At 39.5% G+C, this 27,231-nt stretch overlaps 1 protein-coding gene across 3 annotated transcripts; it reads left to right on the top strand.

Annotated features, from left to right (window-relative positions):
• On the top strand, positions 1 to 27,231 carry TXNDC8 (thioredoxin domain containing 8). 3 transcript variants are annotated; one of them, XM_047700325.1, is made up of 6 exons: positions 1 to 104; positions 3,030 to 3,134; positions 7,335 to 7,394; positions 16,593 to 16,658; positions 26,098 to 26,163; positions 27,105 to 27,231. In XM_047700325.1, exons 1-6 carry the CDS (start codon positions 81 to 83, stop codon positions 27,165 to 27,167), a joined length of 384 nt encoding a protein of 127 aa, XP_047556281.1. In that variant the 5' UTR covers positions 1 to 80; the 3' UTR covers positions 27,168 to 27,231. The 3 variants fall into 3 exon arrangements, with proteins under 3 accessions (XP_047556281.1, XP_047556283.1, XP_047556282.1); XM_047700327.1 differs by lacking the exon at positions 16,593 to 16,658; XM_047700326.1 differs by lacking the exon at positions 26,098 to 26,163 and having other exon boundaries at positions 27,105 to 27,229.

Here is a 27,231-nt window from a genome sequence, read left to right as displayed (position 1 = left end):
CTAGGATCCTTTCATGACAGACTGCTACAGTGAGCCAACTGAACCAACAGGCAGGTTTTGTCAGCAATTCCCAGGAAATCATGGTTCAGATTATTAAAGACATGGCAAGTATTTATATGGCTTCACTGATATTTTAAAAGGGACAACCTTGAGAACAGATTTGATAAACCTTAAGAATGATTTCCTCTATTAGTGTTCCTTCACTGCTCTGTAGAAAGGGGAGATTTTTTTTTTTTTTAAGTCTTGCTCCCTTTTTTTTTTTTTGCTGGAGGGATGGTTCTATCTAGAGAGTAGCCAAGCAACAAATCGATCGGAAGGGTTTTGTTCTTTTCTGATTCTCATTTCTTCCTCTGACTCTAGCTGAATCCAGGCCAACTCCTAACACATCCTGTCCTGTACCTGATCCCACTGATTCCACCTTAGCTGCACCTGGAACAATCTATGAAAATAAAAGTCTGTATATTTCTCTTATTCTAGAAAATAGAAACCTCAGATGTGCCTATGGAATAGGGTAAGAAAAATGACAGCCAACAGTGTCAATAATTCCTTAGGTGGTATTTTATAAAGCCACTTTCTATACACTGTCCAGTTTTACTGACACAAAAAATCAAAATCTATGGATAGGCCAGGGAGAGTTCTTTCTTTATAAAGAAGAAATGTAAGAGTGGTTAAGGTTCTACACCATTTAGGAGGGAAGTGGGCCTTGGAACCCAGACATTCTGGTGCCAGGCCCTGTTACAGGAGGCATGGGCCTGGAGGGAAGGGGGGAGGTAAAGGGCTTTGGGCCTGCTATCCATCAGTACCCTCTGACTTACACTTTTGACATTTTCCCCAAATGCAGCTATATATAAGGTCACAAAAGTGAGGTTAACAGGATTGAAAGAAGGCATTGCCATGTAGATTTGCTGTAAGAAAATGTTTTAAAATAACACACATTTGCATGTGATGCTTCTTTTTTTTTTTATTTTCTGGGAATCTTACAGAATAACCCAGGGTCTCACTAGCCCTGTGAGATGCCCTCTCTGTCTCCTCCTCAGAGACCTCACCTGAGGGCCTATTGTCTCCTTCATATCTGTATCCAAATGTCCCCTTCTATTCGAGGTGAACCTTGGCCACCTGGACTATAGCTCATTTCCTTCCTTTTGGCATTATCTTTCTCCTTTTCTCTTTATTAACAATGATTACTAGCATAGAGCGTATTTTACTTATTGATCTTACCATCAGCTTCTGCCTCTAAATATAAGCTCCGGTGGCACCTGGGTGGCTCAGATTGTTAAGCGCCTGCCTTCAGCTCACGTCATGATCAGGGTCCTGGGATCAAGCCCCGCATTGAGCCCCCAGTCGGGCTTCCTGCTCAGTGAGGAGCCTGCTTCTTTCTCTGCTTGTGCTCTCTGGCTCTCTCTATCTCTCTGTCAAATAAATAAATAAAATCTTAAACAAAAAATAAAACTCCTAAAATAAATAAATAAATAAGCTCCATGGAGGCAGGGAAATGTTTTCTGTTTTTTTTTTTTGTTTTGTTTTTTGTTTTTTTTTTGCACAAGCTGTATCCCAGCAGTGTGTCCATTACTTGGCATAGCATCAGTCTTAATAGGTACTTGTCGAGTCAGTGTGTATCCTGTGGGGGTATTCCCTTCAGAGGACTTAGCCAAGTCAAATTCACGGATCCAGCTAGGCCAGTTTACACCTTAGCATCTGCTGAGAAGTGAGGGTGTTGAGGGCTTGTGAGGATGACACCTACTAAATAATTTCAGAAGCAAGTAAGAAATGGAAGCGTGGCCTAGCTCTTTAAAGAGTTAAGTAACCCCCCATCTTAGAGGAATATGGGTAAAGAAAGAGAGCATATCTTCCTTCAGTCATCTGTTTCATCTGCTTGAAACTGAATCAAATGGCAACATAATTGTCAAGATTCCCGTATTACAGAGCAGTATGCCGTTTGTATGGAATTAACCCCATTCCTAATTCCAGTGATAGGCCCTGCTTGACTTGATCCATTCCCTATCTTAATGATCGGTCCAGGGATGAGTATGTGATAGAATTCGGGCCAGTGAGAGGGAGAGAGAACCCCATGACTAGAAAGAACTCAGGAGATGATTTCGTGTACTGCTTAGGGAAAGGGATTGTGGATTAGGCTGCTTAGGTTAGCGGTCCCAAACAGCTGGTTGACTGGAAGAAAGTTAATAACCTTTTGTTTTATTCTATCTGCAAAATGGAGATAAAACTAATACCCATTCCAGAGGATGGTAGTAAACATTAAGGAAGAGGACACCAGGTGCAGAGTAAATTAGCTACTACTGTCATTGCTATTCCAGTGAGAAAAAAGTAAAAGAAAAATAAATAATATACAAAACACTGTATATTAGCAAATCATTTATCAACTAAACAAATCATCAACTCTATGAGTACTTGCAAGGTGCCTGGCCAGAGGCCAAGGAAGTTATGATAAAAACGGCCTGAGGTTCTAGAAAGGGAAACTTTTACTTAAATGATCTGGACAGCTGATGGAAAAATCACTGCAGATTCTCAGTGAGAAGAATGTCAAATCTTTAAATGTATGGTTTGACTACAGCTTTGGTAATGATTACCTCCCAAAGCAAAACAAAACGAAAACAAGAAATGGATTCAAGGTGTTAGACTTCTTTTTCTTCTTTTAAATTTCACTATTAATGCCTGTTTGGGTCCTTGTTAAAAAAGTCAAATATAGATGTCCACCTTGAACAACTCTCCACCACTACCTTCCACCCCTTATCTTTCATTGGTCAATCTTATTTCTCCCCAGAGGTAACCTACCATTAAGAACCGCCACTTGGTAAATACAGTCCTAATCACTTTTTGCAGATTTATGAGTCACTTATGTATACTTAGAAAGTTAAATATATGTGACCAAAGGGGCTTCTAGGAAAAGTGTGTCTCCTGGAGAATGATAGGGTGGGGTATCTCGTTAAGGTTTTCAAGAACTGAAGTGTCATTATCTGCAAGTTGTATGAAATGCAGTGATTATACATATTTCATTTGTGCTCTGGTCTCAGGATGAATTAAAAACATTTTTGAAAGCTGCTGGAAGCAAACTTGTGGTGGTTGAATTCTCAGCAAAATGGTGTGGTCCTTGCCAAAAGATTTGTCCTCTTGTTCATGTAAGTATCACCTGTATATATTTCCCAGTTTTTGAAGGAATCTTAAATCTTAATAATTTTCTCAATCTTAAAAAGTTTGCACTTGTAAGCCATATGGAATCATAGTTTTTTGAAGCTTCCTGATTATCTGTATGATAACATACCAGGACCTAATAAGATCATAAGTATACATACTAGAAGATTAATACTATTTATCTATGGCTAATTCTGCAAGCAGCATCCAGATGAGCAAAAGGGTACAGTGGTACAAATGAATGGATTATTCATAATAATGACATTTTGCCAAAGTTCCAGAGTTCAGAACTTCTAAATAATGGAAAAATTTATTTAAAAAATATGATACTTGTTTTTAACTATAATATAAAGGAATAGATTTCTCCCATCCTTCAACCCTATTATCAGAACTTATGTCTTACATATTCTTTCATGTCTTTTCTACTTTATAAACTATTTTAGTAAAATATTCTAGTTAGTTATAATCATATAATTTTATTTGGGTCTTTTTTCCATGTACACATTCTTTCGCCTTTTTATAGGGTCTCCAGATTATAACTTTAATGTCTATACGGTATTTCATCTGGTTAATTTCCTTATTGCTCCATTTAAAAGTTTTCAACATTTTATTTATTTTTGGTGTCACATGCCACAGAAAGAACTTCAGGGCATTTTCATTTCTCCTTATCTTGGAGAAGTTTCACTCTTATGGTCAATTTTGTGAAATATTTCTTCAAATTTAAAGAAGTTTTGATTTCTCTACATGACTGAATATACTATGGTTTCTTTTCAGCAAAGTTTCTAACATTTCAATTTGAACTGGCTCTTTTTTTGAGATTTAAATTTCTTTTTGTTTCCCTGATCTTTTTTTTGTTAATGTTCATTTTGCCAGCATATAGTACATCATACGTTTTGTTGTTGTGTCTTGAATCTACCTGAATTCATTCTAACCACAGTCACAACCTTTGATATTGATTTATATCCAAGTACAGAAATTGGCTACATGACATCCCAACATCCATTCTGTACCTAAAAATTATTGGACTATCCAGAGGAAACATTTTATTATCTCATGGGCCCCTTTATTCTGGCACTCAAAACTTGAAGAAAGAAAATGTTCAGTGTTCGGCTTCCAGAGTATAAATATACTCACATGCCACACAGTCAAAGCCGATCAAATTCCAACAGTCAACATGTGACATTTCCAGACAGTGCAATGAATGTGAAGGCTTAGTAACTCCTCTCTTCATACCTTGCCCTAAGGGCAGTAACAGTTCTGCCACAGTTTTGTCCAGGCTCCTGTAGCTCTTCCAATACCCATTCCTACTTTTATAGACCTAGTTAGCCCTTTGGAGATAAACTACCCAATCCTAATTTGAATGTGCCATCTGTTTCCTGGTGGAATCCAGATTAATGCAAATATAGTTTTAAAATAAATTTTGGCAAATTCATACTGAAAGACTGTCCAGATGTTAAAAAGAATCAAGTAGACCCATATGGAATAGTGACATTGTCTCTAAGACAATGTAGTATTAAGTGATAAGAGTACAGTATATAAAAATGTATCTAGGATGGTCCCATTTATGTAAAACAGACACATACATGTATGTGTATATATATATAAACACACACATATAATATGTAGAGAAAAGGGAAACAGAAAGATGCATATCAAAGAAGCTTTTTTTTTCAGCAAAAGTGTATTAATTTTGGATACCTTTATCTTTCTTGTAAGGTTTGAAATTTTGCATGATAATTATTCAAGTACCATGTGCATAATTTTTTTAAACTTCTAGTACATAAGGGGGTGGAGAGAGGGCTTTACTTACTCTAGGTTACTTTACTAGTCAGAGATCAAAGCAGGCAACAGAAACCAAATTAAACAGAAAAGAATTTTAATACAAGGAACTAATTGCATTTAAAATTATTGAAAGATTAGATTAATAGGTTCCATGAATGATTCTCTCAAAACACAACATACCCCCCTTTGAGGATCCTAACTTGGCCATAATCAGAAGTGAGAGGGGATGGGAGGCCACTCCCCTTCCCTGGAAGGAGAAAACAAAATGACAATAGAGTATCAGTTGGAAATTAGAACCAGAATCATGAGGCTCCTACTGTCACAAGTGCCTCTGGACTTCCAGGAAGCTGATGTCTGGGCACAAGTGCCTGAGTCTGGTTTCTGCTGCTGCCTCCAGCAAAAACCACTTCTGTTACCCACAGTCTTGCTTTCCAGCAGGAACATCCAAAGACAAGAAGAAAGTAGCTACTGTCTCACTTCCACCTTCCATGTCTCTCCTGCATGTGTCTCATGGGAAAAGTCAATCTGCATCCAGAACTCTAGCTGCGAGGGAGCCCAAGGAATCTCTACCTCTTTTCCTTTCCAGGTTCTACAGGAAGGTGGAATGGAAGTTAGCCAGTTAAACTTCTGTGAAGGAAAAGACGGTCAATATTTTCAAGTTTGCAGGCCCTGTGGTCTCTGTGGTAACTACTCAGCTTCACTGTTGTAGTGCAGAAGCATCCAGTGGCAATTCACAAAAGAACAGACAAATCGTGTTCTGATATGATTTAATTTACAAGACCATGTGGAGACCTGGCTTTGTTCTACGGGGTGCAGTTTGCTGACCCTGGGTGAAGAGGATCATCCTGAAAAGAGCATTTTCAGGAGAAAGGAGAAGTTATATATTTGTTGAGAAATTTCTTGGTATGATCATGGAAAAACAAATAAATAGTCTGTGAGGTATACTTACAGTGTACACGGAGGCATGGTGACAAATGAACTTCAAACAGAAAGGACCTTGTGTTATAATTTAATGAGTTGCTATAGACAGTCAAAACAGAAGAATTTTAAAAAGGGTTCTGCCGTGGTCAAATGGAGAGTGTAGAGAATATTTTTAGCCGTGCTATACACAAATGGATGGGAAAGACTGAAGGTAGGTAACCCAAGGTGACAACAGTCTCAATGATAGGTTTTCCAAAACTAGGGCAGTGGTTTTGGAGAAATAAGAGAAGATCAAATTCAGGAGACATTTTAGAGCTAAGATCAACGGAATAGGTAACCAAATAGTAGCAGACTACGTACGAGGAAGAACAGAGTAGAAGGAAGAGTGGGTGGGGTTGGGGATGGGGTCATAAGTGGATGGAATGGGATAATGAAGGAAGGCAGTGTCTATAGGGGAACCAGCCTAGCAAAGAACCCATATCTATCCCATGTATACATACTACTTGATGCAAAAATGGCAACTTCCATAACCCTGTCCATTTCCTGACAGGCTCTGAAAACTTCATAAATACAGTTAGATGTCCACATAGGTCAAACTCATTCCCATGACTCCTACTGGGGAACATCCATATATCTTCAAACTTTGAAGTACAAGTCAATTACCCAAGAGTTCATAGGCAATCCCATTTTCCTATAAGGCACAGAGATGCTGCTGACCAAAATCAGCTTCTCTTCTGTCTGAAAAATACTCTGTTATCTGAGAGTTTTTCCCCATTTTCACAACCTTGATGGGCCACCAAAGAAAGAACTCCCACTTCGGTCACAACCTCCAGACAACAGCTGGAGAGAATCCCTACAACAGAAGAGTTTCCATTGTCTCTGGATACCTCATACCATCAGAGAGAGGTCCCATTTGAAATAGGTCACTGGAAATGCCTGAGATATGATGTTAAAGCAGACAAATCCAGATGCTATTAAGTGTCCTTGAAGTATGAAGACAGCTGTCTGAAAAGAAAAAAAAGAAAAAACACAAGGGGTGACATTTACAGGCTGCCACTGCATCCACTATTCCCAAACCCATTATCAAAATCTTTGTCACCACTGCTGCCAAAGTTGCTTTCAGAACAAACCAGAAGCAGAAGAGAGCTGCGGTTTTCCTCTGTCCCTTCACCCTGCAGAGTAAATCTGGACCCACATGTCATGATTTCTTTGCTTCCTTTCCCAGCTTTGAATCTCTGATCTCCAGTATGGTTCTTTAGACTCTGATTCTGCCAGTGATCTTGACTTGACCTTGGTATCATCCCATATTTGACTCTCGTGCTTTAAGTTCCAGGCAGTAGTGAAATGCCAGAGTGATGCTCAGCTCTCTTGAACCGTCTTTTTGTTCATGGTTTGTTTTTGCCAAAAGAAAAGTGTATAATTCTCATGTGTGATTTAGTATTAATGCTAAGCTAATAGGGAATTTTTATTCCTTTATTTTGAAGGCAATGTCTCTGCAGTACCGAAATGTAATGTTTGCTAATGTGGATGTGGATGATTCTCAGGTAAGAATCTTAGATCCTTCCATGGGGATACATAAAATCCAAATGCAATGTCTTTGAAAGTCCTGTCTCCGTGATCTCATTGATTATATAGTTAATTTTAAGTCTAGTAGAATTTCGTAATTTTTTTCTGTTAATTGGTAGTAAACTTCCTCATAATGTTCTTATATGTTTTGTATTAATTTTAAAGTATGTGAGAAAGTATGTGACTCTCTTGCTGCCCCCTCCTCTCCCATACTGTGGCAGACTTCCCAACATTTTTTCTCCACTTGCTCTCAGCTCTGCCCCAGAATCCCACTGAGCAGAATTGCTCTACACAGACAATACTAGTTGGGTGGTATTATGTTCAAGGTGAAAAGTGGTTTTCACCCTTATAGTAAATTATTAATCAATTACTAAAACTTTACTCGATGCATTACAGACATTTTAATTAATATACCTTGCTTTCCTCTTGCTATATCTTGTGCTTTTTGTGGGTTTTTTAAACATCACAGGAATTCCAAGAAATCCCTTCCTTCATGTCCCTCCTTAGATTCTTCTTTCCTCACCCTCCACCCTAAAATAATCAGCCTCATGTCCACAGTCAAAATGTGCCTTACTGGGGGGCACCTGGGTGGCTCAGTGGGTTAAAGCCTCTGCCTTCGGCTCAGGTCATGATCTCAGGGTCCTGGGATCAAACACCATGTTGGGCTCTCTGCTCAGCGAGGAACCTGCTTCCCCCCCTCTCTCTCTGCCTGCCTCTCTGCCTACTTGTGATCTCTATCTGTCAAATAAAAAAAATAAAATCTGGGGGAGGAGTCAAGATGGTGGAGAAGTAGCAGGCTGAGACTACTTCAGGTAGCGGGAGATCAGCTAAATAGCTTATCTAAAGATTGCAAACACCTATAAATCCAACGGGAGATTGAAGAGAAGAACAGCAATTCCAGAAACAGAAAACCAACCACTTTCTGCAAGGTAGGACTGGCGGAGAAGTGAATCCAAAGCGACGGGAAGATAGACCGCGGGGGGAGGGGCCGGATCCCAGCGAGCGGCGGAGCAACGGAGCACAAAATCAGGACTTTTAAAAGTCTGTTCCGCTGAGGGACATCGTTCCAGAAGCTTAACTGGGGTGAAGCCCAGGCGGGGTCAGCACGGCCTCAGGTCCCACAGGGTCACAGAAGGATCAGGGGTGTCTGAGTGTCGCAGAGCTTACCGGTATTAGTACAGGGAAGCCGGCTACAGAGACAGAGCCGAGGAGTGAGCTCTAAACTCGGGGTTACCTTGAACCAGTCGCAGGCTCCGTCAGCTCAGAGCGCGGCCGGAGGCCAGGGTGACAGGAGTCATTGGGCGCTGTTCTCTGAGGGCACACTGAGGAATGGGGCCCCGGGCTCTCGGCTCCTCTGGGGCCGGACACCAGGAGGCTGCCATCTTCATTCCCGTCCTCCGGAACTCTACAGAAAGCGCTCAGGGAACAAAAGCTCCCGAAAGCAAACCCAACAAACCCGAGCGGATTACTCAGCCCGACCCGGGTAAGGGTGGTGCAACTCCGCCTGGGGCAAAGACGCTTGAGAATCACTACAACAGGCCCCTCCCCCAGAAGATCAACGGGAAACCCAGCCAGGACCAAGTTCACATACCAAGGAGTGCAGTTTCAATACCAAGGAGAGCAGCGGAATTCCAGAGGAGGAGAAAGCAAAGCACGGAACTCATGGCTTTCTCCCCATGATTCTTTAGCCTTGCAGTTAATTTAATTTTTTTTTCTCTTTTTCAATTTTTTTTCTCTTCTTCTGCTAAATTTTTTAAACTTTTACCGTTTTCTTTTTTTAACGTTTTTTAAATAGTTTATCTAATATATATATATATATATATATATCCTTTTTATATATTTTTTTAAAGATTTTATTTATTTATTTGACAGAAATCACAAGTAGGCAGAGAGGCAGGCAGAGAGAGAGGAGGAAGCAGGCTTCCTGCTTAGCAGAGAGCCCGATGTGGGGCTCGAACCCAGGACCTGGGATCATGACCTGAGCCGAAGGCAGCGGCCCAACCCACTTAGCCACCCAGGCGCCCCTCCTTTTTATATTTTTTATCGGCTTTCTTTTTTTAATAGTTTCTTTATTTTTTTTTTCTTCTTCTGAACCCCTTTTTATCCCCTTTCTCCCCCTCACGATTTGGGATCTCTTCTGATTTGGCTAAAGCATATTTTCCTGGGGTTGTTGCCACCCTTTTAGTATTTTACTTGCTCCTTCATATACTCTTATCTGGACAAAATGACAAGGCGGAAAAATTCACAACAAAAAAAAAGAACAAGAAGCAGTACCAAAGGCTAGGGACCTAATCAATACAGACATTGGTAATATGTCAGATATTCAGTTCAGAATGATGACTCTCAAGGTTCTAGCCGGGCTTGAAAAAGGCATGGAAGATATTAAAGCAACCCTCTCAGGAGATATAAAAGCCCTTTCTGGAGAAATAAAAGAACTAAAATCTAACCAAGTTGAAATCAAAAAAGCTATTAATGAGGGGCAATCAAAAATGGAGGCTCTCACTGCTAGGATAAATGAGGCAGAAGAAAGAATTAGCGATATAGGAGACCAAATGACAGAGAATAAAAAAGCTGAGCAAAAGAGGGACAAACAGCTACTGGACCACGAGGGGAGAATTCGAGAGATAAGTGACACCATAAGATGAAACAACATTAGAATAATTGGGATTCCAGAAGAAGAGGAAACGGAGAGGGGAGCATATATTGGAGAGAATTATTGGAGAGAATTTCCCCAATATGGCAAAGGGAACAAGCATCAAAATCCAGGAGGTTCAGAGAACCCCCCTCAAAATCAATAAGAATAGGTCCACACCCCATCACCTAATAGTAAAATTTACAAGTCTTAGTGACAAAGAAAAGATCCTGAAAGCAGCCCAGGGAAAAGAAGTCTGTAACGTACAATGGTAAAAATATTAGATTGGCAGCAGACTTATCCACAGAGACCTGGCAGGCCAGAAAGAGCTGGCATGATATATTCAGAGTACTAAATGAGAAAAACACGCAGCCTAGAATACTATATCCAGCTAGGCTATCATTGAAAATAGACGGAGAGATTAAAAGCTTCCAGGACAAACAAAAACTGAAAGAATTTGCAAACACCAAACCAGCTCTACAGGAAATATTGAAAGGGGTCCTCTAAGCAAAGAGAGACCCTAAAAGTAGTAGATCAGAAAGAAACAGAGACAATATACAATAACAGTCACCTTACAGGCAATACAATGGCACTAAATTCATATTTCTCAATACTTACCCTGAATGTTAATGGGCTAAATGCCCCAATCAAAAGACACAGGGTATCAGAATGGATAAAAAACCAAAACCCATCTATAGGTTGCCTACAAGAAACTCATCTTAAAACTGAAGACACCTCCAGGTTTAAAGTGAGGGGGTGGAAAAGAATTTACCATGCTAATGGACATCAGAAGAAAGCAGGAGTGGCAATCCTTATATCAGATCAATTAGATTTTAAGCCAAAGACTATAATAAGAGATGAGGAAGGACACTATATCATACTCAAAGGAACTGTCCAACAAGAAGATCTAACAATTTTAAATATTTATGCCCCTAACATGGGAGCAGCCAATTATATAAACCAATTAATAACAAAATCAAAGAAACATATCGACAATAATACAATAATAGTAGGGGATTTTAACACTCCCCTCACTGAAATGGACAGATCATCCAAGCAAAAGATCAACAAGGAAATCAAGGCCTTAAATGACACACTGGACCAGATGGACATCACAGATATATTCAGAACATTTCATCCCAAAGCAACAGAATACACATTCTTCTCTAGTGCACATGGAACGTTCTCCAGGATAGATCACATTCTTGGTCCTAAATCAAGTCTCAACTGGTATCAAAAGATTGGGATCATTCCCTGCATATTTTCAGACCACAATGCTCTGAAGCTGGAACTCAATAACAAGAGGAAATTTGGAAAGAACCCAAATACATGGAGACTAAACAGCATCCTTCTAAAGAATGAATGGGTCAACCAGGAAATTAAAGAAGAATTGAAAAAATTCATGGAACCAAATGATAATGAAAACACAACGGTTCAGAATCTGTGGGACACAACAAAGGCAGTCCTGAGAGGAAAATATATAGTGGTACAAGCCTTTCTCAAGAAACAAGAAAGGTCTCAGGTACACAACCTAACCCTACACCTAAAGGAGCTGGAGAAAGAACAAGAAAGGAACCCTAAACCCAGCAGGAGAAGAGAAATCATAAAGATCAGAGCAGAAATCAATGAAATAGAAACCAAAAAAACAATAGAACAAATCAACGAAACTAGGAGCTGGTTCTTTGAAAGAATTAATAAGATTGATAAACCCCTGGCCAGACTTATCAAAAAGAAAAGAGAAAGGACCCAAATAAATAAAATCATGAATGAAAGAGGAGAGATCACAACGAACACCAAAGAAATACAGACAATTATAAGAACATATTATGAGCAACTCTACGCCAACAAATTTGACAATCTGGAAGAAATGGATGCATTCCTAGAGACATATAAACTACCACAACTGAACCAGGAAGAAATGGAAAGCCTGAACAGACCTATAACCAGTAAGGAGATTGAAACAGTCATCAAAAATCTACAAACAAACAAAAGCCCAGGGCCAGATGGCTTCCCGGGGGAATTCTACCAAACATTTAAAGAAGAACTAATTCCTATTCTCCTGAAACTGTTCCAAAAATAGAAACGGAAGGAAAACTTCCAAACTCATTTTATGAGGCCAGCATCACCTTGATCCCAAAACCAGACAAAGATCCCATCAAAAAAGAGAACTACAGACCAATATCCTTGATGAACACAGATGCAAAAATTCTCGCCAAAATACTAGCCAATAGGATTCAACAGTACATTAAAAGGATTATTCACCACGACCAAGTGGGATTTATTCCAGGGCTGCAAGGTTGGTTCAACATCCGCAAATCAATCAATGTGATACAACACATTAATAAAAGAAAGAACAAGAACCATATGATACTCTCCATTGATGCTGAAAAAGCATTTGACAAAGTACAGCATCCCTTCCTGATCAAAACTCTTCAAAGTGTAGGGATAGACGGCACATACCTCAATATTATCAAAGCCATCTATGAAAAACCCACCGCAAATATCATTCTCAATGGATAAAAACTGAAAGCTTTTCCGCTAAGGTCAGGAACACGGCAGGGATGTCCGTTATCACCACTGCTATTCAACATAGTACTAGAAGTCCTAGCCTCAGCAATCAGACAACAAAAGGAAATTAAAGGCATCCAAATCGGCAAAGAAGAAGTCAAACTATCACTCTTCGCAGATGATATGATACTCTATGTGGAAAACCCAAAAGACTCCACTCCAAAACTGCTAGAACTTGTACAGGAATTCAGTAAAGTGTCAGGATATAAAATCAATGCACAGAAATCAGTTGCATTTCTCTACACCAACAACAAGACAGAAGAAAGAGAAATTAAGGAGTCCATCCCATTTACAATTGCACCCAAAACTATAAGATACCTAGGAATAAACCTAACCAAAGAGACTAAGAATCTATACACAGAAAACTATAAAGTACTCATGAAAGAAATTGAGGAAGACACAAAGAAATGGAAAAATGTTCCATGCTCCTGGATTAGAAGAATAAATATTGTGAAAATGTCTATGCTACCTAAAGCAATCTACACATTTAATGCAATTCCTATCAAAGTACCATCCATTTTTCAAAGATATGGAACAAATAATCCTAAAATTCATATGGAACCAGAAAAGACCTCGAATAGCCAAAGGAATATTGAAAAAGAAAGCCAAAGTTGGTGGCATCACAATTCCGGACTTCAAGCTCTATTAAAAAGCTGTCATCGTCAAGACAGCATGGTACTGGCACAAAAACAGACACATAGATCAATGGAACAGAATAGAGAGCCCAGAAATAGACCCTCAACCCTATGGTCAACTCATCTTCGACAAAACAGGAAAAAATGTCCAATGGAAAAAAGACAGCCTCTTCAATAAATGGTGTTGGGAAAATTGGACAGCCACATGCAGAAAAATGAAATTGGATCATTTCCTTACACCACACACGAAAATAGACTCAAAATGGATGAAGGATCTCAATGTGAGAAAGGAATCCATCAAAATCCTCGAGGAGAACACAGGCAGCAACCTCTTCGACTTCAGCCGCAGCAACGTCTTCCTAGGAACATCACCAAAGGCAAGGGAAGCAAGGGCAAAAATGAACTTTTGGGATTTTATCAAGATCAAAAGCTTTTGCACAGCAAAGGAAACAGTGAACAAAACCAAAAGACAACTGACAGAATGGGAGAAGATATTTGCAAATGACATATCAGATAAAGGGCTAGTGTCCAAAATCTATAAAGAACTTAGCAAACTCAACACCCAAAGAACAAATAATCCAATCAAGAAATGGGCAGAGGACATGAACAGACATTTCTGCAAAGAAGACATCCAGATGGCCAACAGACACATGAAAAAGTGCTCCATATCACTCGGCATCAGGGAAATACAAATCAAAACCACCATGAGATATCACCTCACACCAGTCAGAATGGCTAAAATTAACAAGTCAGGAAATGACAGATGCTGGCGAGGATGCGGAGAAAGGGAAACCCTCCTACACTGTTGGTGGGAATGCAAGCTGGTGCAACCACTCTGGAAAACAGCATGGAGGTTCCTCAAAATGTTGAAAATAGAACTACCCTATGACCCAGCAATTGCACTGCTGGGTATTTACCCTAAAGATACAAACGTAGTGATCCAAAGGGGGACGTGCACCCGAATGTTTATAGCAGCAATGTCTACAATAGCCAAACTATGGAAAGAACCTAGATGTCCATCAACAGACGAATGGATAAAGAAGATGTGGTATATATACACAATGGAATACTATGCAGCCATCAAAAGAAATGAAATCTTGCCATTTGCGACGACGTGGATGGAACTAGAGGGTATCATGCTTAGCGAAATAAGTCAATCGGAGAAAGACAACTATCATATGTTCTCCCTGATATGAGGGAGAGGAGATGCAACATGGGGGGTTGAGGGGGTAGGAGAAGAATAATTGTAACAAGATGGGATTGGGAGGGAGACAAACCATAAGTAACTCTTAATCTCACAAAACAAACTGAGGGTTGATGGGGAACGGGGGTTGGGAGGGGGGGTGGGGTTATGGATATTGGGGAGGGTATGTGCTATGGTGAGTGCTGTGAAGTGTGTAAACCTGGTGATTTGCAGACCTGTACCCCTGGGGATAAAAATATATGTTTATTAAAAATAAAATTAAAATAAATAAATAAAATCTTTAAAATAAAAAAAAAAATGTGCCTTATTGGTATACACAAAGTATCTGAAAAATTATTCTTCCTAATATTTGTCCATTTACAACTCGGAAAAAAACAGTAACAAGTGATTGTTGGACATACTGGATTAAATCTGAGCTTTAGAATAACAAAAAATCTGTTATGCACCCATCCTTTTCTTTAATAGTTTTGTGACTTCTTATCACTTATAAACTTCATTTTCTTCATCTGTAAAACAGGGCAAATAAAATTTAACAATATAAAATGAGATGAAATACATAAGATATATGACATAGTTCCCATAACGCAATAGAAGTTCCATTTCTCCGTTTCCTTCAAACTTCATCAAAGTGTTACAGTGTTTAATTGCCCTTGAAGGTGAATCATATATTGTGCGTTCAGAATACACCCAGGATCATTATCTCTTTGTCCTTTCTTATATTCACAGAGTTGTGCAACCATCACTGTCATCAATTCTAGAACATTTCACCACTCCAAAAAACAAAACAAAGCAAAAAACACTTTGGAGGTTCTAGTGGTCACCTCCAGTTCCTTCTCTCCCAACTCTGGGCAACCATAAGTCTATATTCTGTTAGATTTGCTTATTCTGAACATTTCGTATAAATGGAATCATCGAACAGGTGGTCATTTATGACAAGCTTCTTTCACTTAGCATGAGTTTTCAAGGTTCCTCTATATTCTAGCATGTTATCAACATTTTATTCCTTTTCGTTGCTGAATAGTATTCCATCGTATGGCTACACCACCTTTTATTTAGCCATTCAGCTATTGATGGACTTTTGGATTGTTTGCACCTTTTGACTTTTATGAGTAATGATAGTATAACATGTATGTCTATATTTGCATTTCTCTTGAGTACCTATCTAGGAGTGGAATTTTTGCCATATATTGTAACTCTATGTTTGACTTTTTGAGAAACTGACAAAACATTTTCTAAAGTAGCTACGCCATTTTATATTTCCACCAGCAGTGTGTGAGGGCTCTCCATGTTTCTCCACATCCTCCCTAACACATGTTATTGTCTGCCTTTTTGATTATAGCTCTTTCCCTTTTCAGGTGAAACAAAATGCACAGTTTTCTTTAACAGTAATTTATTTATTAGTTGTCACTGCTGTGATCATGAAAATTGTAATTTAACATGTGTGGGTCCATGTGTGTGTGTGTGATAGGTGGCAGGGGAGGGAGTCACCCCATAAAATGATATGTATATTAGAGAGAGAAGTCCAGTTCTGTTGATCCTTTCTTTTGGCTTTTGAACAAGATAAACAAAAACGCATCTGAAAGCAGATTATAATGGATTATAACAATTGCAATTCTGACATATTTTCTTGACTTTGGATTCATCTTTCACAAACACAGGCAGTGAAGGGGGGAGTAAGGCCTAAAAGAAAGAGACATATAAACCCTAACTGAAACTGCGAGACCAGTATTAACACCCCATGTCTCAAGTGTGCTTTGTAAAGGTACCTCTACTCTTCCTTAGCTTTTTTTTTGCAATGTGCTGTCTCCATATTGGGTTCAACTGGGGTCCCTCTGCAATCTTTCATAAGTTATTTTAAATAGAGTTCATTTAGTCCTTTGGCATCTGTTCTATTTTGGCCTCCATTTCTCAGCCCTCTCCCAGAGCCCTGAGAGGAGAAAGCTCAGGAATTCAGAGAGCAACCATTTTCTATGGTAGCGTTCCTAGAAGCTTTGACATTCCTTAGCAAGAGAATCTACCAAGTCTTAGCTGTCCCTGGTCTTTCAGACATGCCTCCTGAGAAGTCACAAAGTTCTGGACTCGGTGTAGAGTGAGGATACCAAAATTGTGACTTCATGCCATTTCTTTCCTTTCCCAGGACTTGGCCCAAATTTATCATGTCAAAGCTATACCCACATTTCAGATGTTCAAGAAGGCCCAGAAGGTATGTTTCCATGGTAACTGGCAGAGTTGAATTATAGAATCATCAGAATCTAAAAAAAGGCCTGGGGTATCCAGGATGGATGAAACAACTGCATTTATTTTTAATATTTACCAATGGAATTCTTAGATTCTGAACTTTCCATATTGGCAAGGAGTACAAAAAAAATGCATGAATTGTAATAAATATTCTCATTCAGACCGTCTGAGATATCCAAATCCGTAAGAAATATCTCATGATTGTCCCTATCTTATCCTTTTTGATGGGACAGAACCATCAAAAAAGAAACTTACAGAAAACGACATGATGAAATTCTCACACAAATGTATACAAATTGTTGGCAATACTTGAGGAAATATTAATCAAAGACAATCACAAGGCAGAAGAGCCTAGTAGTTAAGCATGTGGGCTCTGGATATAGGTTTCCGTGGTTCAAATACCTGATCTACCACTTCGTAGCACTTCACTTAAAAGCCTCTTTGATCTTAATTTCCTTATCTGTAGAAACAAAGATCATTAAGTTTCTCCCCTCAAAGGGTGTTGAGAGAATTAAATGAATTAATAGGACTCAAGTTTGTAGACCCTTCCTGACATGCATAAGTACTGAGCACATTATGGTAGTTGTTATCACAAAGATATTAATGAAATAAAATGTCTGAAATATTTCACGTGTGATGAAAATAGTAATTCCACATATGGCTGGGAGCACTGACAATTGTACATACCTTATGAAAAGTAGCTTTGCAACATGCTAAAGAGGAACAAACTGTTGACTCCCTTTCACACAATTATCCATCCTTGGAAACCTTTGCTACGGAAATACCTCAAGGAAAACTAAATCCCTAAGTGTATAGTAATTGTAGCATTACTTCTAACAAAATACAAAAGCAAGCTCAATGTCTTTTCTAGTAGACCTGCTAAGTGATTTGTGTTACATCTACTGTATGAAAGTGTGTGCGATTAAAAGTGTTAGGAAGAACATATGTAAAGCAAAAATATTCAGGCTTAAACTTTGGGGAAGATTTGCGTCTACAACATAAAAAGTGAAAGCAGTTGGTAGGCTAGCTATGGAATTTCATTTTTAGCTTCTATTTGTTGGGTATTTGCTATAACATAATTGGTGCAATAAATATAAATAATTCTTCAAAAAGAATTAACACTACCTATTCCCTCTCTTGAGTGTTTACTTGAAAATTGAAACTATAGCCTACGTATCCCCAACTCCCTGTCCCATAGATCAGATTGTTTCTGTGCCATTTTTTATCTTCCTCTCTTCCATCTCAGAAATGAAAATGCTTCCTTCTTTTGAAATGGATTTCATCCATCATACCTTGATTGCATTCCCTCCCTTGTGCTCCAGGCCTCAATCAATCAGCTACCTTCTTTTAGACCTGGTGTTTGGACACTCGTTTTTGCTACCGACTGCCATTCTTCATTCTCTATCAAGAGTTCTTTGATTTTCCTCCAGGGAACCTTGCCCTTTCCCATTCTTGATCCATGTGCTTCTTTAGGGCTCCACTCCAGGCCTAGACCTGTGAGTGAACTCCATCCCCATCAAGGATAGCCGCTTGACTCCAGTCAAGCCAATCCAAGCCAAACCAGAGCTAATTGTAAGACTTGGCTTAAGTAGCTGAGTAAAAGCTTTCTCTTTCAATTTCACTGGATTTGAACTTGGGGAGATGTGAGGCTGATGGTATACAACTAGCTTGCCACCACAGGGATCTTGAAAAAGAAGCCACCATACATCAAAAGAGCAAATTCAGACCAGAAACACCAGTGGCGTTGTTTGGAGTTTTATGCCAGTTAGCTGATGGAAAAGAAAATTAACTGAATTGATGACACTATGCATTAAGCTGACCTGCCTCTCCCTCTATTTTAATTCCAGAGTTAGCCAGCCTCTGATTATAACATGGATACCTATGTCCCAAGAAATGTTCTTGAGAATTGAGGGGTCTCATTGAATATTACTAACTTAGCATCTTGGTTATGGAGTTCTTTAAAAAATAACAACTTGAAATCATTCATGTCATAATATACAAATAAGTCTACTTCTAAACTTTGTATGTATAATCCTATCTCCAGAAAGAGTCATACTTGGGTCAATTTAGATATCATTTGAAAACCTGCAGAGAAGATTGGCAACGCTGGCTTCCATTTGATAAGGAATAACAATCTGTGCAAAAGACAACAGCAGAAAAAATATGGAGACAGAAATCCTAAAGATATGGTATTACAAATCCCTTTACCTCTTTGACTCAATCCCCAGCATTTCATATCTGAGATCCGTAAAGGGCTTCTGGAGGGTCCCCCACCTCTTCCATTGCATCCAGAGCTACAGTCAAAACCTGAGACCTCTGAAATGCTCCCAGGTTCTATCCTGTAATGGTCTGTACAGGAAAATCACTGGAACCAGAGAAAATTGAGCATAACTGTGCAAAAGGACCAGTCTATGTGAATTTCCCTCCTCTCTCAATAGTACTGACTAGGAAAGCTGCCAATGACATTCATTGTTCTCCTTGGAGTGGAAAAAGATTAAGTTCATTTCTTTGAGACCACTTCCATCTCTCTTTCATCTGGGACAGTGCAACTAAAAATTGACTTAGGAAAGCAGTTAAATAGCATTTATCTAGTATTTAAAAAAAAAAAAAGCTTAGAATCCAGTTTCTATTAAGGGATGTTATAAGAAAGGTACTCACATTTCTGGTAAAATGTCTGGCAAAGAGCCACGACCCATTATGCCTTTTAAAATGTACATTGTATAAAAAGCCCTGCGATAATTCCTCATAGAACAGAGTTAGGAAAATGTTTGCTGCCCTCAAAAATACGATCCACTCCCTTGCATTAGATCAGATGGTTTAGGGAATCCCCTGGGTTTCTCTTTTTCAATTGCTGCCAATAATCTCAAGATTACTTCCTTTACTCAAATACAGTAGCCTCCCCCTTATCTGCAGTTTCCTGGCATTCCCTAATTGCCATCTCCATACTGAATCATACTCGAATGGTGTTGTCACTTTATCTTGCCCTTGATTCTAGCTCACTTCAACTATTTTCAAGATACATAAAATATAAACAAATAAAACTTGAAAAAACTGAAGCAGATAAAGCTACAGAACAATGACCTAGGGTCTCAGTAAATAAGAGGCATTACGTGTTGCTGGAAGTTTCCAGGCAGATTTGGATGGCCCCCTAGCAGGGATGCACTATAAACAAGAGTTGTAATTATTTCACAGTGTTGGGGCAAAAGACAGTGAAAGCAAATTCTAGGTAATAAATAAGGTAGGGTTGTTTCTTCCTGCTGTATTCCTTTGTGTTTTCACCTGGGACATCCACATCCTGTTCCAGTAAGATTAACTATTGTTTAAAAAAAAAAACAAAACTGCAGTGTCTTTCAGAGGGGCCATCCAAAACCTTGGCTGATTTTTTTTAAACCAGAATATTATAGTGTATTCTATGATAAGTAGAAAAATACATAAACTGCAATGTGCATATGATACTAGTTATTCATTGAGCCTCTGAAGCCCATCAGGAGATCCCCTGGGTTAATAACATTGATTCCAGACCAACGTTGACCTATCAGTAGAATAGCAGAAAGGAAGAGTAACAAAGATTTAGCAACTCTTGGCCAACTGCTTAAACATGGGCCAACATCAGAAATTTGTTCCATCTTTCATTTTTTGATATGAGAATAAATGGCTTCTCGAAGCACTTTAATCTACTCATAAGAGCCATAGGATATAGGAGCATAGATGCTAATAAGTGAGCCGTTTACAAATGAATAATTCGGAAGAACCGAGAGCTCCTATGCTCACATCGAGTCAGGGGAAGTTCTTGTCCCTGTGCCTGTGAAGAGCAAGGCTCCTGCTCAGGTCATAGAAGTCATTTCAGTGAGCTCCCTCCTTCAAGTAGGTATAAAGATGAAAAGGATCCCCAAGGGGCAGCACCATGGGGTGCTCAGGAGATGACAGGATTGGTTTCTTCAAGAGCCAGGCAGGGACAATAAGTGAGATAATAGAAAGTGAGGAGGATGGTGGTCCTTAGAGAATCACCCTCCCAAATGCTCACTGTTCAAGTTCATAAAAAATAGTACTTGACTGCCCAAAATAATGTCTGTGGCTAGTTTTTGCTGTCTCTGGAGTCAGGCACCTGTGGGTTGAACCCCAGGTCTGCCTTTCGTTATTGTGTGACCTTGGGAATGTGCCTTCACCACCTTGAATTCGGTTTCCCTCTCTTTGAAATGGGGACTGTATCATGTATCTTTGAACTGTTGTCATGAAAATTTGTGATAATGTATATAAATGCTTTAGCACTAGACTTGGTACATATTATAAAATAAGGTTATTGCTAGAGCCCCAGAATCTGTCTGTGCCCCTGTCTCCTTGAAAATCTATGAATAAGTAGAAATTTGGAAGCAGTAGTTAGGAGAGACCTCTAAAACTCTTTGAATGACGACGATATCCACTTAAGCTAAGTCTTCTTAGCATTTAAGAGTTTTCTGCTCAGGGATATTCAACCTGTTAAGGATGTTTTTGTGACACAGAGGGTTTCTACCTGAGGGAAAATAAAAGCACTCTCCCATAGTGTCTAGGGGTTGTATGTCAGCCCCATAAGCAGCTGATACATCAGCAGAGATTAATTGACTGGGAAGGGCAAGAACTAAGTGAGATAGAGGGAAAGAAAGAGGGAGGAGCAGCAAGCATTTATCACCATTTAGCACCACTGCTAAAGATACTGCTCTAGGTATTTGCAATTCATACGCAGTAATTACTTGTACTCCTCTTGTCTCCAGGGCAGGGATTAGAGTGAGGCAGGTGATTGCAGGTATAGCGTGGAAACCTGTCTTTATTTGAATTTTTGATATTTTGTTCATGATGGATTTTTTGCATTAATGTTTGACTTTTAAAATATTTATTAAAATATTATTTATCTTAGTTACTGAGTTCTGGGAACCTCTTAAATTTTACATCCTCCTCCTAGCCCTGCCCTCGAAATTTTATATCATTGAAATGTAGGAGTACTTCATTCAGTGATCGGCCAGAAGGATTTACAAGACTCAATAGCAGGTTATACTTATAGCTAAGATTTATTACAACAGAAAATATAGAGCAAAAATATCAGGAAAAAGATATGCATTGGTAGAGTCCAGAAAGGTCCAGCACAAGCTTCTGATGTTCTTCCTTGGCTGGGGACACATAGGAGTGCTCTCTCTCTCTTTAGTAGTGAACTTCAAGGACATCTGTGGACTGTTTCTGCCTAGGGATGCTCTTTTGACATTCAGGGTCTGAGGCCTCTATGTGGGGACTGGCCATGTAGACACATCTTGCTCAGCAACCATTGCTACACAACCACCTATGACAATGGAGACTAGGACCCCAACAATAAAACCAGGTGCACGTCATCAATATTAATGTTTATGCCAAGCAAGCCAGCATGGCATGGTCCATCACTCCAGATATATATAACAAAATCATCAATTATTGACACAAAGAATACTTTGGTGGGGGGAGGGTACATAGTCTCTGGGGCATTGATGAAGGATCAATCATGGTTCCCTTGGAGACAACCAAGAGATAAGGAACCAGACCTGCTGTGTTAATTCTTCTCACATAGAGTCATGTAGAAAATCAAAATATCACCCTTATTGTAAGTTGTAGTAACACTAAATTGTGCTAATTACAGAACATGGCTTAGGCTCATGTCAACAGACTTTCTTCTGTTCCCTTGAAGCCTAGACTTTGAGATGGCCCATCTAAAAGAGAATCTTGGACTACGGAGGAGAAACTTACTCACCTAGGTGGAGGAGATGGTGCTGCTTTTCAGAACTGTCATGCTCCAAAAGTGAGGACACAGGGTGATAATAGCCTTTTAGACCCACGTGAGGCCTGCTTCAGAGGTGCTTTCTAGAAAAGGAAGGACAGTGGGAGGAGAGCAGACCTGTCCCTTGGGCAGAACACCCCCAGAAAGGGAGAGGATAATCATGAACTCATTCCTTTATCTAGGCTCAACTGATACATTCTCCTCAAGCTGGGGATAAGTCAGTGAAGGGATTTCCCAGTATTGGACAGTTGAGCAGATCTTCCAGTGGGAACATGAGAACAGGAGTATAGGTCATTGAAGAGAATGGCTCCAAAACTATTATTATCCCCATGAACAAATTTTCATCCTATACTTCTGGTAACGGGCAGAATGACATCTCTTACGGCCAGAGTCCAAAATCACTTTTCATGATTCTCAGTGTGGCTTAGGATAAATTCCCACAACTTTAGACTCATGACCCTTTCTCCCTTCAACAGAAAACCACACTGTACTGAGAGAGGAGTTCTCAGGCAGCTTCACGTGTGTGCTCAACACCTTCAACTGATGGCAGTAGGCTAAGGCTTGGCAAACTGTGGCCCCAGGGTCAAATCCACCAGCTTCTGGAAATAAAGTTTTACTGGAACGCAGTCATGTCCATTTGTTTAAATTTTGTCTTTGACTACTATCACACTGTATGTAGTAGAGCTGAGGAGTTTCAACACACAGGATATGGCCTGCAAAGCCTAAAACAGGTATCGGGCCCTTTCCAAAAAAAGTTTGTCAACCTCCAACATAGAAGGAGAAAAACAGTATTTATGCCACTCGTGCTTAAGAAACAGGTATGCAGCCAGAGTTTCTAAGCCAGCTATAAGAAAATGAAACCAAATTAGTGTTTTCCTGAAATCTCACTGTTGGAACAAATTGAGAAGGCGGCTAGTGTATCTTCGAAAAAAAGAGATAATAGATTGCTTTCATATGCTTTCATCTTGAATCCAAATGTATATAAATTCAAGCTGTTCGAAACAGACTGTTTCTAAGAGGCCCTGCCTTCTTGGTTTGACTTTGCTGAACTCCAAAAATCACAACTGAGCTGCTTGCCTTTGCAAAGCCTGCCCTACATCGGCCTTGTGAAAGTCCAGGGGGGAAGTTTGCAAACACCTGCACCGTGATAAGGTTGATTCAGGGCAAAGCATGGGTCTGGTGGAATCAGAGAAAGAAGCAAAGATGGCATCAAAAAGTAATTAACACCGTCCAGCTCTCAGCAGGTGGAGGTGCTTTTCACCATTCTCTTGCTAGACATATTCCTCCCATCTCATTAATAAGATTTAATGCCTTAGCAAGCCCTTTGTAAGGAAGAAAAGGAACATCATACTATTACAGCTAATGAAATTATATTGTATGTATGAACATTGCTACAGCCTTCTCCCAAAAAAGTGTCTTATGTTGGTTGGTGGTTTGGGCTCTTTTGTTTGTGGTGTTATTGTTGCTTTGAGGATTCTGTTGTTGTTTTTAACTCAGTAAAGAAGTCTGGAAAATTGGCAAGCTTTCAGTCAGCTGGTCCAAACCTAACTTCAGTATTCACTTGACCACATTGCCTATCAAATGTCCAAAGTATTTTATTATAATTATTCTATGAATACATCATTAAACTCCTTAATTAGTGCTCTCAGAAGTCCATTTGTTAGGAAGGGACCCTTGTCTTTGGATCTTTTGCATTTTCTCAGTAATAGTAATATACTTTTTATAGGTGATTGAATGTCTTTGGGGGAAAAAAAAATGCCTCTGGTTGGACCTGGGTGATGAGTCAATCGCGGGTAGGGAGTCACTTTTTTACTCTCTTTCTGTGTGTGTGTGTATTTGAAAATGTTCATAATAAGGGGTGCCTGATTGGCTCAGTTGGTGGAATGTGTGACTCTTGATCTCAGGGTTGTGAGTTAGAGCCCCACATTGGGCATTGAGATTACTTAAGAATAAAATCTTTTAAAAAAGAAGTTCATAATGAAAGATGCCCATTTTTCATAATGGGCATTGTTGGTTCTGAAATGCATGGAGAGCCCCACCCCCTGCCCCGCACCATATCCCACTGGGCTCCGTAAACTGGAGCTTGTCATTTTCATTAGCAGTCATGGGTGTGGGGTTGGGGTGAGGTGACAGCAGTGCTTATAAAGTGAAGGCATTGAGGAGAGAGAAGTGGAGCATGCCTTTGAGAGACATGGCCCAACATTAAGATCAAAATGAGAAAACATTGTAAGCAGAAATTATATGCTAGTTTCCTTGTATGTGTATCTCTTCAAAAGAAAGCTACTTATTCCATAAACTCTTACCACTGAGCTGCTCCTCATTCACTAACTACACATATGAAGCTCCTGTATATAAAGCCCCATGCTAGACAGGGAAACACCTCACATTTGCTTTTGGCAAACTGGACAAAGAAGAAAATAGGTAACACCTGGTCTCTGAAATGTAACACTACTCAGAGTCTTGGACTTGTACTTCAGTGACCAGAAATCAGCTTAGCTCAGCTCACATCAGACCTAAAACCATTAACAGAGCACCCACTCCGTATAAGGTTCCTAGCTAGATGCTAGAAGTATGGAGGGAAAACATGAGGCGGAGTCCCCATCTTTGGTCAGCAGCAGGAGATGATGTAACAGAATCAACTCTTGAGTAGTGGAATGCCCCAGTTCTAGGCGATCACAGAGACTTCATGAGTTAAATCTTGAAGGATGGTTAAAACTAACAGGTGAGAAAGAAGGCAAGAAAGGGGAGTTACAAAATAGTGTGGGTATGTATCAGGAATTTTTCGATGACAATACATTAGTACAAAGTTATCACTAGAATGTGAACTCCAGAGGGGACTTTTGTCTGGCATGTTTACAATGTCTGGCTCAGAGTGGATTCTTATTAAAGATTTGTTAAATTAGATAAGTAAGTGAATCCAATTGTAATGAATTGCTAGAGGTCAGAGTTTCAGTGAGGTAGATAGGACAGTGAGGTAGATTCAGTTTCAGTGATGTAGATAGGACAAAATCAAGGAATCCCTGTAGGACTTTGGATTTTATGGTGGTGAAGAAACATTGAAGAATTTTACAAAGACTAGATTTGTGGTTTTGAACTTCAAGGGGGAAGGGAACTAAGGGACATAAGACTGGAGACAGACAAATCATACGCTGTTGCTAAAGTAAGTTCAAGGGAAAGTTCATGAGATAAAATCCATGGAATTTGGTGACAAATTTAATGTCCCCTAAAGCTACCAGAATGGCTAACATAAAAAAGAATGGACAATACCAGGTGTTGTCAAGCATATGGAACACCCAGAACATTCATCCTCTGCTGGGGGAGTAGAAATTGATCAAATCACTTCGGAAAACTGTTGGCCAAATCCCGTCATTCAGGTGGCCAAACCCTGCCTATGTTCCTGCCAGGGGTTCTTGTCTTGTGACCTGCCCTGGGCTCAGAAGATTTCAAAACTCCCTTCATGCTTATAGACGCCATCCACCTGCCACCTGACTCTTAGAAATGAAACATTTTGTAGATCCTTTCTGACCCCTTCCTCCCTGCCAGCCAATGCCACGAGAACTATTTATAGAGGAAATGGGTACAAACCAGGCAACTCAGATAAATCATGAAATTCTGCACCCACACTTAGGTAACCCTATTCTCGAGACTCAAAAGAGCATTTTGCTGTAATGGAAGTGGATTCATGAACAAGCCGGTAAGTGAAAATGGGATCAAGATGGAGTCACAAGTCTGGGGTACACTGGGGTATACTTTCAAGAAATAGAATGAACCATGATGCTCACAGGCAGCACCCAGATAGAATGTTGCTGCCTGGGGAAGCAGAATCATTAGAAGCAGGGATGGTTTCTTCTCTGCTAGACACGGAGCATTGAAGTTGTTCTAGAACTTTCCAAACCCTGTCCCAAAGTCCTAACTCCATTTCTGGCAGCTGAAGCCTCCCTCACTAGAAACTCAAATCTTCAGCTAATCCTGTCCTCAGTTAACCCACATTCTGCCTTCTCCACAAGCACATTATACTATTGGTACTAATGTGATAATGCATGGTAAGGGTCTTAAATTTCCATATTTTATCAAATCTAAGTTGCACATTGACAGATGCACCATTATATTATATACCACTGAAAAGTGTTCCAAATAAAATATACCATCCACTATGAGATGTATCCTGAGACAGAGATGTGACAATTTGAAAAGAATATGCACTTCTTAGAATCAGTTGTTTATAATACTATGACCTGTGCAAAGGTCAGGGCATGGGAAATTACAACTCATTTGATTTCAAGAAATCGTGTATGAATTAACAAGTCCTTAAGACCAATGTATAAAGGCTCTGAAAGGCTTCAGTGATTGTGTTTTCTCATTTCTAACACACTATACATTTTAGAGCTCGGTTTAGAAGACTACTGTGAAGAATTATATAAATCTGACAAAACATTAGCATAAATGATTTTTTAAAAGGTGCCAAGTAATTGAAACATCATGAGTTTAATGTGTTGAATGTATATTTATATTTTAAGTATCTTTCGGACAACAGAAATGAGTAGAGGATAATTTAACAGGAGCAAAACTCAAGGCTTTAACATCTTTGCAAATATTTAAACCAATACATATTTCCCCTTGTGTATTTGTGAACAGATTTTTGAATTTTGTGGAGCTGATGCTCAAAAATTGGAAGCGAAGATTCGAGAACTAATGTAAGCCGATCTCCAAGATAAAATACATTTGCAACATTTTAAAAGGTGGCAGCTAATGTGTTTGTGTT

The sequence above is a fragment of the Lutra lutra genome, chromosome 13 (assembly GCF_902655055.1).
Source record: "Lutra lutra chromosome 13, mLutLut1.2, whole genome shotgun sequence".
Taxonomy (NCBI): Eukaryota; Metazoa; Chordata; class Mammalia; order Carnivora; family Mustelidae; genus Lutra; species Lutra lutra.
Note: the sequence above shows the minus strand (reverse complement) of the source record. Positions and strands in the feature narration are given on the sequence as shown.